General features: G+C 47.5%; 1 protein-coding gene and 1 long non-coding RNA gene across 2 annotated transcripts in view; one reads left to right on the top strand and one right to left on the bottom strand.

Moving 5' to 3' along the window:
* The first annotated feature begins 131 nt into the window (after positions 1 to 131).
* The window catches only part of SLC13A4 (solute carrier family 13 member 4), a 38658-nt gene continuing 25150 nt past the window's right edge, over positions 132 to 13639 (top strand). Inside the window, exons 1-2 of the mRNA XM_061198769.1 lie at positions 132 to 230; positions 5343 to 5471. Coding sequence (XP_061054752.1) covers positions 132 to 230; positions 5343 to 5471 — 228 coding nt within the window. The remainder of the gene's footprint in view (positions 231 to 5342; positions 5472 to 13639) is intronic.
* LOC133096906 (uncharacterized) lies at positions 11880 to 13409 on the bottom strand. Its single transcript, XR_009701898.1, has 3 exons — positions 13314 to 13409; positions 12504 to 12626; positions 11880 to 12021 (listed from the first exon to the last, which is right to left on the bottom strand). It is a non-coding gene; the product is annotated as an uncharacterized LOC133096906 (long non-coding RNA).

Below are 13639 nucleotides of genomic sequence, written 5' to 3'. Positions count from 1 at the left end.
GTTCTGCTCTTAAGACGAAAGAGGACTCTTGGAAGCCGAGAAAGTTTGAAGGAGTGTTTCTGGAGGGAGGCGGGCGTCGCCAGCAGCACAGGCACTTGGCTGGCGCGGGCTCCGAGGGGAGGAGGTCCAGGATGGGCTTGCTGAAGGGCCTCCTCCGAGCCAGGAAGCTGCTGCTCGTCATCTTCGTGCCTCTCCTGCTGTTGCCTCTGCCCATGCTCCACCCCAGCAGCGTGAGTACCAGCCGGTCCCCTCCTGGGGCCAGGGGGTCAGGGGGGAGGTCAGAGGGGAGGCCGGTGGAGGGAGCGCGGTGCTGGTGCAGCGCCTCAGCGTTCTTCTGTTGGTGTAAAGAAATGGAAATGCTCTCCTGGAGGAGGCTAACATACTTTCTGCCTAAAAACTGCCATTTTCATCCCTTCACCCGGTTCCCAGTCCCCCAGCCCCACGGCCCCCGGCCAGGAGTGAGATAAGAGGAAGGGCGATGGCTGGAGTGGCCGATCTGTGTGACACAGAGCAGTGGGCCAGCCTGCTCGGGGGCAGGGGCCAGGCGGACACCCGGTAAAGAGAAGGGCGCTCTGGAGAGCCGGTATTTGCCAGGAGTCAACGTGTGACCATCCATATGGGAGAGCGACTGGACATGCAGGAAGACCTCCCAGTAGAGGAGGAGGATGGGGGAGGGAGGGGACTGTGGACCCCGGCCTGAGGTGCACTGCGGTGGGGTCCCCGGCCGGGCTCTTGGGCATCTAGCCAGGGTCTGTGGGTGACCACAGTGGGCTCTGGTAACCAGGATCTGAAACTCTTAATCTCTCAAGTTCCTTCTGAACGTTAAGTTGAAAGCGCAGCTTGGCAGCCTGCCCTGGTCCCATGCATATGGCCCTTTGATTATTTGTATCCTCTGTGTTTTCTTCTCTGTGCTCTTAAAGGAGAGACAGCAAATGACTCGATAAAAAAGAATAAGAGCCCCCAACTCTAGACTGTGGCCCAATTTTTTGTCCAGGTTTGTGTGAGCGGAAGAGCCTGAGCTCTGGCTCTGCTTCTGAGACCCTCATTTGCCTTCCTTGCCTTCCTCCGGCTCCTTTTCTCCTTCCTCCCCCTCCTCTCCCTCTCCTCCTTTCCCTCCTCCTCCCCCTCCTCCTCCTCCCAGTGGCTTTACCCCTTCCCCTAGCTGGCACTACCCTTGAGACTTTAGGAAAAATAAGCTAAGAAAGGTTAATCTTGTTTGTGGGAGGGGAAGGGTGTCTTCCACTCAGCTCCCAGAGTAACTTCATAACCAAGATTAAATTATACAGTTAAAGGGGATTAGAATGGTTTCTTAAAAACAAACTGGTTTAAATCTTTAGTAGAATAAAAACTCAGAGCACCAGGGAGCTGCTGATGAAAACCAGGCTGGGATTAGCAGACAGTGATTGGTGCTGAAAGTTTGCCCGGCGTATACACTAGTCCATTTCCTTTGTCCCAATAGGCTGATTTTCTTTTCTTTTCATGTTTTTGTTTTGTTTTGTTTTACTCAATGTCAGACAGGTTAAGGGAATGCCAACCAAGTGGCACCTGCTCTTCTCACTAGCAGCATCAGGCACCCCCCGTGTCCCCTGAGTCAGCCCCATCTCTGGGGACCATGACTCCAGGGGGCAGTGCTGGCATTTAATTCTGGGAGCCTGTCTTGGAGCTTCTCAGTTACCAATGACTAGTGAGAAGTATCCACGTGAAGAAGAAAACAAAATAACAAATTATTGAAGTAGACAAAAAAAATCTATAAATGTGACAGAAGAGGGATGTTGTGGAAAAAAAAAAAAGAGGAGAGACAAGGAAGGAAAGGTAAGCCTCTGCTCTGTTGGGGTCTATAAAAATTTTTGAATAGGTTTTTAAAGATGGACTCACTGAGACCAAGAGACATTGCCCTTCCTTGACCTAGCCCCTTCTGTCCAACTGAGTTTCACCTTAGGGCAGGGTTTCTCAACAGCCACACTAGTGACATTTGGGGGTGGGGGGAAATAGTTCTCTGTCGTGAGGGGAGGGCCGTGCTGTGCTCTGCATTGTAGGATGTTTAGCTGCATCCCTGGTCTCTACCCATCAGGTGCCAGCAGCACACAGGCACCCCCCGCAATTGTGACAGCCAAAAATGCTTCCAGATATTACCAAATATTCCCTGGGGGGCAAAATTGGCTCCAGTTGAGAACCAGTGCCTTAAGAAAAGAGAAATATGCTACCTCAGAGCTTCCCAGTTTGTGCCCATGGGGTAGCCCTCGGGACAGCCAGCTAGATGGAGCCTGGGTGGCCAAAGCCCTCAGACCTGGATGCAGCCTGCTCACCACTCGCCCCAGTGTGCCCCGCAAAGATGATTCCTCCGTGTGTCACCGCGTCAGTAAGACGCTGCCCTTCTTCCTCTGCAATGACGCAGAAGCACCTTGAGGTCACATTAGGCACAAACCACCACGGGGACTGGCTCTCATCTATTCGGCCCCCTTGCATCACACTTAGATCCTGATATTTAATCCTTAAGATCCCTAAATAGCCTTGTTTGCTCTGGGCTGGAACTGAGAGAAGTGATCTGGGCAAGAGCTCCTGGTCTGCGGTTCTGATGGTTCTTCAAAGTGACAAGCTGCAGCTGCATTTTAGGAAGGATTAGTATGACCTCCCCTTTTTTCCTGCCCAGCTCTCTAAAGCCAGGGGCCCAGACTTGATTTCCCATATACAGAAGAGGAGGGTCAAGAGGGGGGCATCTGTAACTAAGCCCGGCTTCAGCATCCCGGTGGGATAAAAGTTACACCCAACTCCCAAGATAAATTTTCAAAAGCCCTTCCAGTCATTTATGACACCAAATTACATGACCTCAAGCTCCTTCCAGTGGAGTCTGAATGGTATTTCATCGGGGTGGTCGGATTGTAGGGAAAGAAGCAGATGCAAACATCAGTTAGTAGCAGGGTCAGGAAGCATCCGCTGTGGCGAAATGCCACTTTTGAACTCACTCTTTTATTTGTCAACAGGAGCAAAAAAGAACTGACAACACTATCCCTTAAAGGCACTGCCCGAGTACACACCAATCCCTACATTCCTGCTGACCAGTGGCAGTGATAAGAGGCTGGGAGTTTCTAGAATATTTTCTCCAGTAGATAAGAGAGACCTGTTAGCCAGCAGAGGAGCCCAGTTCAGTTCACCAACACTGATTGAGCTACCTGCCAGACCACGGTCAGATGCAGGGACACAGGATCCTGTAAACAAACTTCACAGAGTATTCTGGGTTATCTGAATATAAGCTTCCCTACTGAATTTTGAGACAGTTGAGAAGGGGCAAAAGGAAGTTTATGTAAATTCCATGGGTGTACTGAGTGCGAAATAGAGGGAAAGGCCATCTGAAGGTGGTCTCTTGGCCATTCTTCTAATGAAAGTTAGAAAGCTCTAAGGAAAGTTCAGATAAAAATGATGGCAGTTTATCCTGTCCTTAATACTGCTGGAGGAAGGTGGCTTGGTGACTTCCTCCAGTAACTTATTCTAATTCCTAACAATAAAAAAATTACAATCAAAAAGTTTACCTTGGCTTACCCAAATTCTCCTAATTCAAACCAAAATGATGCATGGTAGAAGGAAATAGCTCTTGCTCTCGCTCTCTCCCCTTTCTCTCCTTCCTTCACTCCTGGACCTGTAATGACCAAGCCAAGAAAGACTGAAGGTTCTTTGTAAGGAATAAGGGCTTCTCAGTGAGGGAAAGACATTCTATCTCCTTTTCTTCAACTAGAAACAACACCTGCCATTCTGTCTCTTTCCCAGGAAGGAGATGGGAATAAGTGAGCTCAAGTGTGCTGAAGGGCTTTGAACTCCTTTAGGTATTTTTATTTCTGCAGTAAAGGGAGCATTTCTCTAAATTGCATTCTTTTTCAAATGGAGCCCTTCCCCCCCCCCCCCCCACCCAGTATTGGTTCTGTTGTCTTATCAGCACTTCCAAAAGCTTTAACTTCTCTCTGATCTTTTGGCCCCAGAGGAAATCTCAGTGGGAGCTACAGTCAACAATTGTTGCGCCCAGTTCCCATTTCTCAACCCCCAACCCCATAATCCATGCGTATCAGGAGGGAACAAGGTTCCAGCCAGCCAGGCTGGGCTAATCACTCCTGACGCCCCTCACTGATCGTGGCGACCTTTTGTAACTTTTGTGTAAGAGTTTGAGGACGCTTGTTCTGAACCCAAGGGAGAGATAAACAGAACAAGATTTGTCAGGTTCCTTGACCACCAGCCAGCCTCAGGGCAGGTCAGACCTGAGCCCAGTGGGTTTAGAACTAGGTATAAACGGAGGATTCCACAGCCAGCTTGGATCTTCTATTCAGTGGCCCTCCAGAGTCCATTGTTAAAACCCTTGGACAGTGACCTCTCCCAAGAGTAAGCCCGTGACCTTTCTCACCACCATTAATCAGCACCATTCGGGGCAACCAGGATTACTGGAGCTAAGGTTAAGGAGGACTGATTTTTTTATAAGAATGTTGTACTTATTTATTCTGTGCACCCCACGGTTGTACAACCAGCAAAGGGAGTGGGCTGGGGAAACCCCTGGTAAATTTCCAGGCCTTCCCTTCCAGATAGACAGCACTCTTACTCTCTTTGTCAGAAGGAAGTTTCCATGTGCATCAGGCAGTGGAGTGTCCCAGACACTGGTTAGGGCACTGGTTCTAAACAAGGGATGATTCCCCCCGCTCCCCCCGCCGCCAACGGACATTTGGCAGCGTCTAGAGACATTTTTGGTTGTCACAATTGGGGAGGTGCTACAGACATCTAGCGGGTAGAGGTCAGGGATGCTGCTAAACATTTTACAATGCACAGGACAGCTCTCCCCACCAACCCAGCAAGGAGTGATCCAGCCCCAAATGGGCCAGTTTCAGAACTCACATGTAAATCAATTACACAAATTAATCCCCACCTTCAGCTACCCCAAGAACCTCTAGTATCTGATCAACTTGACACCAAAATATCCTGCCTAGACCAAGTTAAAACTGTGAACTCCACCTTTATAGTATATGATCTGGACACCGCAGTTAATTTCAGTCCCTACCCTGCTCAGTTTCAGGAACCAACCAAGCTGTGATAGCATAACAGTCCGGTGGCCACCCTGTTGCAAACCAATGCAAACCACGTGCCAGGCATCAGTCACCCCAAGGAGCAGCCATAACTTCACCCACCAAAATACGATGGCATGTATCCACCAAACTTCTCTGCCAAGTCCACCTTTGCACCTCCCAGAGCTGTGTTCCAGTGCCCATGTTTGAGTCCTTGTGCCTCCTACCTCTGCCCTGGGTCTCTTTTGGATCCTCGGGGGCAGTGGCTGTCCCTGTGACTAACCACCCACTTTCCTCCCCTTCCAGGAGGCTGCGTGTGCTTATGTGTTGATCGTGACTGCTGTGTACTGGGTGTCCGAGGCGGTGCCTCTTGGAGCTGCAGCCCTGGTGCCTGCCTTCCTCTACCCGTTCTTCGGAGTCCTGCGATCCAGCGAGGTTAGACCATTAGTAGCCCCCTGCTCAGTCCCTGCTGGGCCAGTGAAAGAGGGCTCAAGGTGAAGGGAGATTCACAAAGCAGTTGAGGAGGGGGCTTCTTTCACCCTCTGGAACAACCCATTAGCACTAAGCCTTCGCACCTGCTGTTCTGGACCCTGAGCTCCTTTCCTTCAACCCATGACCTTCATCTCCGTCAAACTGCCTCTTTCAGGAAGCCTTTTGGTTAATCACATCCAATTGTTCCTTCAACCTGAAACCCTTTAAAAACTGTATGATTGGCACATTCAACCAGACTGCTGTTCCTCTTTCTCTGTCTTCTGATTGTCCATTTAGACTCTAAGCACTCAAAGGCAGGAATCAGGCCTCCCAGGTCCTTGGAATCTCATGATGAAGCTGAGCCCGTATGGAGTAGGTGCTCAATAAATGCTTGCCTACAGAGAGACTTACCGTGTTTCCCTGAGTCCTGACAATGTCTTCACTTTCTCTAAAAAACATTTCTGTCCCTTCTTCCCCAACTCAAGATTACTGCATATTCTTTCCTTGACTGCTGTCTACCTAGAATCTGTCCTCTGTTCACTCTCTCTCTCTATGGCATTCTTAAAATTCTAACAGAAATTGTCAACAGGAAGCCCAGGGTGGTGCCAGTGCAAACAGTTAAGCCTACCACAAATAGGAAAGAAGAAAATCACAGCCAGAAACCTGGAGCAAGATGAAGAATGGCCTTCATTCATTAACACCTGATTCCATTTGGATTATCTCCTTATAGCACCTGGTCTCCGCTTAGGGTTTCTGAAGAAGATTGAATGGTAGAGGTTAGTTAAGGACAGAGGCACAGAAGAAAGAGGAAAGGGAACTAATGTTTGAATTCCTACTAAGAATCAGGCACTACACCAGAAGTGCTGTATTAGTTAATACTCCGGAGATGTCTACAAGGTAGATATTAATATTTCCATTCTACGGATGAGGAAAGAGGTTCACAGAGTTAAGAAACTTACCCAAGATCACAAAGTAGGAAATAGCAGAATTGGATTCAAACTCATACCTGTCAGATTTCAAAGTCTATGCACTTGCTTACTGTACCATAAGAAAAACACTCCATAATGTATTATGTAGCTTCATGGTGAGTTAATACTAAGAACTGTACATCTCTTCACCTGTGTGATGTGAGGAAGGAATAATGAACCTGGGTCCATGGGATGCCTTAACCATGGATAACAGAATTTTTTTAAAGTCCAGAGATAAAAATTAGGCCATCCCCTAATTGCTGTACTTGACTACAAATTAACAAGTTGTCCTTCTACTGCATGGACTCAACTGGCTGGTTTTTGTTTGTTTGTTTTGGTTTGGGGCAGTTTGGTTTGGAGGCTGTTGGTACGTTAGTTCGTTTGTTGGCATTTAGTAATCATAATAGCCTCAGACTCTCCAAAAAGGATAGCATCCCCAAAACCCTCAGCAGTGCTTTTATTCCTGGAGATGGGTCCAACACCAATATCCTGGGGACCCACATAAAAGCTAGCCTGGGACCTGAAGCACTAGGCAGTCACTCCAATTATCCCCCTTCCTCTGTGGAAAGAGAACAGGTAGTTTGGGTCTGTGTGCATGCCTAAAAGAACAAGCACCAACATTACTTTTCTTAAGAGAAACATAAATGAACTTGTCCTGCAGATTTCTCTTTAAAATTGTGAAAGCGAAAGCCAATGAGTCGGGAGGTGAAAGTAGAGAGCAGAGGAAGAAATGAAGTTATAGAAAGAATTGAAACTTAAGTAACATTTTTAAAGTGAGCTAACTATTCATTAAAAGACTAATATCTTTGTATTTCACTACAGGCAGCCCAAAAGCCAACAGTATGCCTTAGTCTTAAAGTAGATGATGTCTCTATTTCCCCAAGGGCCTCCTGCAGCGGAATCTTATAGACAGGTGGGCCAATCAGCCCCTCCACACACTAGGGATGTTGCTAGGCCAACAGTTCATCCTAGGGCCTGCCCATCTGCACAGCCAGGAAGGCTCAACCTATAAGGAGTCTAGGGAGGCAGTTGTTTTCAAAGGCAACAGGACTTCTAAGGAGAAAAAGAAGACTTTCCAGGGAGAGATTGGGTGTTGCTATTGCTGGGGCTGGAGGTGGAAAGCACTGGAGAAGCCAGGGGCCAATTTTATCATTTGAGGTGAAAAACCCTACCCCATCTGTCTGATAAAGTGGCTTTGGCTGGTGATATTTAACAGCTGAGCTCCAGAGAGCAGTTTAGGCCAAATATAATCTGTTTAGCTAGCCTTTTAAACTCAGATTAAAGGACATGCCGATTGGGTAGAGGACATGGGTTATAGCCCTTTGTGAGCCAGTTGACTTTGCAGACAGAGAAAATATCTATTCCACAGCCACCGACTTCTCCCCTACACCAGCATGTGCCATGGCTCCCTGGGAAAAGCTAGGCCGGGGGTCTGCAGGAGCCCCCTACTCCAGACAAATCATCCACTTGTCACTCCCCAAACCCACCTTGTGCTTGCCCAGCCCCTTGCCGGGACTCAGGCCATTCTTCCACTTTGGAAAGTTCTCTCCAATTCCTTCAGCTTTTAAGATCCTACCCAATTACTCTGTTGGTTGAAGCCTTTCCAAAAACCTCAGCTAAAAGTGTTGTTCCCTTCCCTTGGAGCCCCCGATACCTTTGTCCTTTAAACGGTACATGAGATACATCAGATATAAACTTGCTGTGGACACGTCCTCTCTCCACCCAGATTTCACACCCTCTAGGATTTACGACGTCTTATGCATATGGGCCATTCTTGCACTAGCCCTTAGTTCACGTTTCTTGATTGCAAAGTTTCTTGATGGTGTGTCAGTAGTGTACTCTCCATATGAAGGAGGGCATGTGAATAGGATCAGTGTGACCCTGAATCTGTGGCTTTTGTCCCTCAGGTTATTCAGTCAACATTCAGAAAAATATTTTGAGTGCTGTACCTACCATGTGCAATACAATATGGGATGTTACAGATACCTTGCAGGTGACAAAAATGAAAAAAAATATCATTTCTGGGACTTCCCTGGTGGTCCAGTGGTTAAGACTCTGTGCTCCGAATGCAGGGGGCACGGGTTCAATTCCTGGTCTGGGAACTAAGATCCCACATGCTGTGTGGTGCAGCCAAAAAAAGAAAAAAATTTTTTAAAAATATATCATTTCTGCACTCTTGAATCTCATAGCTAATGCTTTGGGTTCCCCCTGGGGCTGGGTGTGTGCATATAAATGGTTAAATTTTACAGCGATGAATTGTCAGTCTGCAGGTATTAAGAGTTCACTGTGTGCAAAGCTTAAACTGTCATCTATCAGCCGAACTCAGGCGCTGAAAAGAGATAGAAAATGGTCAAAATGGCTCCTGACCTTGAGAAGTTTCTCCTCTAGCAGAGAGAAAGTATAAACCACATGGAATAACACAGAAGACCCTATGCAGTAATGCCTCTTTTTCTGGCCTTGCAGACCCCAATTTACACAATTTCACGTGAGGGAATGTTCTATATAAATGAAATTTACCCTGTCGAGTGCCCAAACTTTATACTGACCACTTTTTGACTGAGGTCTTTCCACAAAGCTTTATAATTTCCCTGGTCTTTTAAACAAATGTTGCTGAACATAAATTAACTTTTTCTTTGGAGCCTTCGATATTTCCAGGGATAACCATTTCTCAATCAGAGAAATGTGGGCTGGATGATAGCACAGTTGAGTAACTTGAGTGCTGGTTGAATAGCTGAACCGAAAGAATCTGAGTAACATGTTGGCATCACGCTGGAGAGACAGCACAAATGAAAATAAGAAAGGCATGTTATCGGATTGCAGATGGCTCAAAACTAGATGGACCAGCTAATGTACAGTGACAGAATCCATGCTGCCAGGAAGAGACAACGGACTGGAAGGGAAGTCCAGGCAAAAGGAAGCTTAATAAGGATAAATGTTAGCAGTTTGTGTGAAACAGATCTTTGGCGTTCAGCTGAGTATAGACTCAGTGCGAGTCGGCTGTCTGTCCAGGGTGGCCGCCAAAATGCCAAGCCTTTACCACATGTCAGGCGCAATGGGAGGTCCTTTACATGCACTGTATCTTTTAATCCTCTGGGAAGTGGCTATTATTTTTATCTTTGTTTTACAGAGGACGAAACTGAAGTTAAGAGAGGTTAAGTAACTTACTCAAGGTGATACAGCTAGTAAGTAGTAGAGCCAGGACTTGAAGCCAGAATTGCCTGACCCCAGAACTTTCACCCTTAACTGCTAGCCAGTATGTACTGAAATCTGCTCAATTAATAAACGTATGTGTTCAGAGCAGGAAATTCTGGATAAGGAGCTCATTCAGAGGTGGGTGGCCAAGATGCCTGAAATCTAGAAGCTAAGTCACATGAGGAATGAAGAAAAGCCTCAAGAGGGGCATGATTTCTAGCTTATACAGCTCAACATACCAGGCTCAAAGGGTCAAACCAGAACCAGAGTCAAAGCACCGTAAGGTAGATCCCCTCTCTGGGAGGGAAGACCCTGAAATGGGGGCCACACGTGGTCCTGGTGTTCCTGTCCCAGAAGCACAAGCCAGACGACCACGTCAAGGATACTAGAGGTAGACTCTGCGCCTTGGGAGAGGCGCTGGGCCCTAAGGCCCCCTTGACTTTAGGATTCTATCGGCTTGTAAGCATCCAGCTTCCGCTCCCCTCTGCTGGTGTACGGAGCTCAGTCCTGTATTTCCGATTTGTTTTTAGGTCTGTTTTTTTGTTTTGCCTCCATTGTGACTCTCGTTACCGTCATCATATATGCCTCGAAAGTCCTCTAAGCCTTTCTACTGTGTTACCGTAGCTGGGGACAGTACCTGTGTCAATCAAGTGAGCTGAGATTCACTGTTTATAGGAGAATGGCATAGACGTGGGGACCAAGCGGCTCTCTGGGAAACTAAATAGCATGGTTTGAACACTGGGACTTGTAAAGAACCTCAGAGATGCCCAGGGTCAGGAACTACTTCTGGTAGTGATTACACCTGCTCTCTATCTACCCCCCAACACATGCACCCACACGCACACACGCATGCAGACACGCTTCTTCTGCTGTCTCAGTGACCCTGCACTGCAGGCTTCTAGCAAGTCTAATTCAGATCCTAGCTCCTGCCAAGGCAAGAGAGGCAGCAAGGCAGCTCCAGCTGGAAAAACAAAACAGCCTCTACAGCCAAGTGATACTTGAGTCTGATGTCATGAAATCTGCTTCCCTGTTTGCTCCTCATCTTTCTGACCCACTGGATTCCTGACCAGTGCCTAGACCCTGACTTTCTGTGTGTAAACCTGGGGGCACTTCGTACAGCACTTTCCACTCTGCCTTTCTGGCCTCTACTCACTACGGAGGCTGACACCCCTACCTCCACCCCCCAGCCACACACACAGGCCTGTGAGGATACAGGCTGAGCATCTGTGCCCAGCTACCCACCCTCACCCACAGCCATCCAGACACAGCCCAGAGCTGAGCCCACACCCAGGCCATACGTGGGCCCAATACCAGGAACCTACAGATCTTGCAGCCTTTTGAGGCCAAGCTAATGTTTCCATAGGAAGAGCTACAGGGGCAGATCATTCAGTCCTGAAGAAACTCGGGACACCTTATGAGTCAGCATTTCCAAGCTCTGCAGGAGCTGGGCTGACTTCGGGTCAGGTCAGCACCCATCTGGGTCTCTCTGCTTTAGACGTCTCTAGGGTAGGGTTTACAAAGAATGTTTTTTAAGCAACAAAACCTTTCCTTTAAACTAAATCTTAGGAAAATCAATACATGAAACAGATGGAAGGGGAAGTCCTACTCTGATCAGGCATGGGGGCCCAGAGCCCTGGCTGCCCGGGCCCTTCCCTCCCAGTACCTCACGGCCACCCTGTTCCCGCAGCTGCCACTGAAGTTGCAGAGGCAGTGAGTGGTTTGAAAACCTAGGTCCTCAGGGAATACAGACAGGTAGTTAGGAGGGTGTCTGAGCCCCCAGAGACTTACCAGCAGAAACAGCATTCCTGCCCCCAGGGAAAGGCGGAGACTTGGCTGCATTGGACTTGGCTGCATTGCCAGGGTGGTGGTTGCAATGGTGCAGTGAGGGGCTTCAGCTCTGATGGGGTTTTAGCTCAGCCCGGAGGGGGGCCAGCCCAGGCATCCCATCCTGGGGTCACAGCAAAATTGTTCAGATGAACCAAAAGAGCCTCAAAATAGGTCCGTTTCCAGAGACCACCACTGGCCTCCTGAGGGAATGCCACATTCCTGCCACGTGAAGAGGCACACCCACAGCAACTTGCAAGGAGAGCCTAGGTGTGTGCAGCCAGCAGCAGCGTGCCGATTGGCTGCATTTCTGACGGGGCCCATACAACGCCACCAATGCCTACGTCAGGACACATTCAGATCCACGCATTCTGCCCGTCTCTGGCTGCCACCACCATGAGCAAGGACACTGGCAATGTGGAGAGGGTCAGGATCCAAGTTGGGAGTAGGGTAGAACTGAGTTTGAATCCAGTTTTCTCACTAACTAGTCTTGAGTTGTTGTGCGTTGTGCGTTGTGCGTTGTGCGTTGACTGAAATAAAAGTTGCAAGTTAAGTTTTATTTGGGGAACTTACTGAGGACTATGGCCTGGGAGATACCCTCTTAGGTAACTGAGGTACTGCTCCGAAGAGGTAAGGTAGGAGCCAGGAAATATATGAATTTTTTTTTCTGGAAAAACATGTAGTCAGACATCAAAAGACTACTGCTAATCACAACAGACATCTCAAGTTAATGATTTTAGTGCTTTTCTATCTATGGGAAGAAGTAAGAATCTGGGGTCATTGAAATGATCCCTTAGATATGCATCTTAACTATTTAGGGCCAGTACCCAAAGTACAGAATGCTTCCTGTTTTTCTCCATCCTGAACTCCCCTCAGGGTGCACGACTGCAGTGGCTAATGGCTTGATCCTTATAGAACTGGAATGGCGGGCAACATTCTTTTCTTTACATGTGTAACCCCTCTAAACTGCCATTTTACTCATCTGGAAAATGAGAATAATAGGTACACCCACCTCATGGGGAGTTGTGAGGATGTTAGACCTTTCTGAGTGACAGAGTGCCCATCACAGCACCCAGCTTATCTGCACGAATGATTCATTGGTCCATCTGTCTTCCTCCCTGACGATGGCCCTGTTCTTAGTGAGAAAAGTACTGAACTGAGATCAACATCCAGATTTCCATTCTCCTCAAACTTCTAGGATTAAAGCCACAACTCCCCCTCACCTTCCCATTTAAAAAAAAAAAAACTTTGTAAAAAAATTAAAACCTGACATATCCAGAGAGCAATAAAGAATTCCGTGACCAAAGAGAGCGACGTTTTTAAAAGCTCATCACTAACAGATGTCACCTGCAATTTACTAACAATGAACTAGTTCGTTAAAAGACTACATTGGTCAACACTTCTGTCCTTGTGCCTCTCAATCCAGGCTGGGTTAGAAAACTCTTGAGATGTACTCACCCTTCACTTTAGAAAGTTTGGGGGAACCTTTGTCTTTTAGGTCCACCTCGCTCCTTCTTACTTCATTTCTTTCTCTTATTCCCCCACGTGGTCATGCTGGCATACCTGATTCCTAACCCTCAATCTCATCTTGAAGTGTTTCATCTTTTCACTTCTTTAACAATAATAATGGACCATTACTGAGCACTTCCTATGTGCCAGGCCTGTCTTGCATCATCTTACTTAAGGCCCATACAGATTCAATGTGTTGTGTATTACTACTTAAAAGGTTGAGATGATGGGGGAACAGGGGTTCAGTATTTGGTCCAAGAACGTACAACTCATCTGTGGGGAGCAAGCATTTGAACCCAGGTTGAGTTCTTACTTGCTATCCTCTGCTCCACCTTTTCAGAGCGGCCTCCTTGAGCCCATCTCTTCTTAAACACAGTCCAGAAACATCTCTGCTCTCCAAACTTGGGGTTTTGGCACACTGAGAAAAACCACAGAGCAGAAAAGCAGTAAAGGCGATAACACTGCCAACACAAATGTCACAAAATCCAGGCACTCTAGCCATGGGAGGAGCACTCGTTTTAGAATCTAATTTCTCTTTGCAAATAGTTCTAACAATTTGCATTATCTAGTTTCCCAACTCACAGAATATTAGTCTTGGAAATTAGATAGCGGGGAAAGGAATGCTCATGGCAAGTGTGA

Source organism: Eubalaena glacialis, chromosome 8 (genome assembly GCF_028564815.1).
Source record: "Eubalaena glacialis isolate mEubGla1 chromosome 8, mEubGla1.1.hap2.+ XY, whole genome shotgun sequence".
NCBI lineage: Eukaryota > Metazoa > Chordata > Mammalia > Artiodactyla > Balaenidae > Eubalaena > Eubalaena glacialis.
This window is presented reverse-complemented; position numbering and strand designations above follow the sequence as displayed.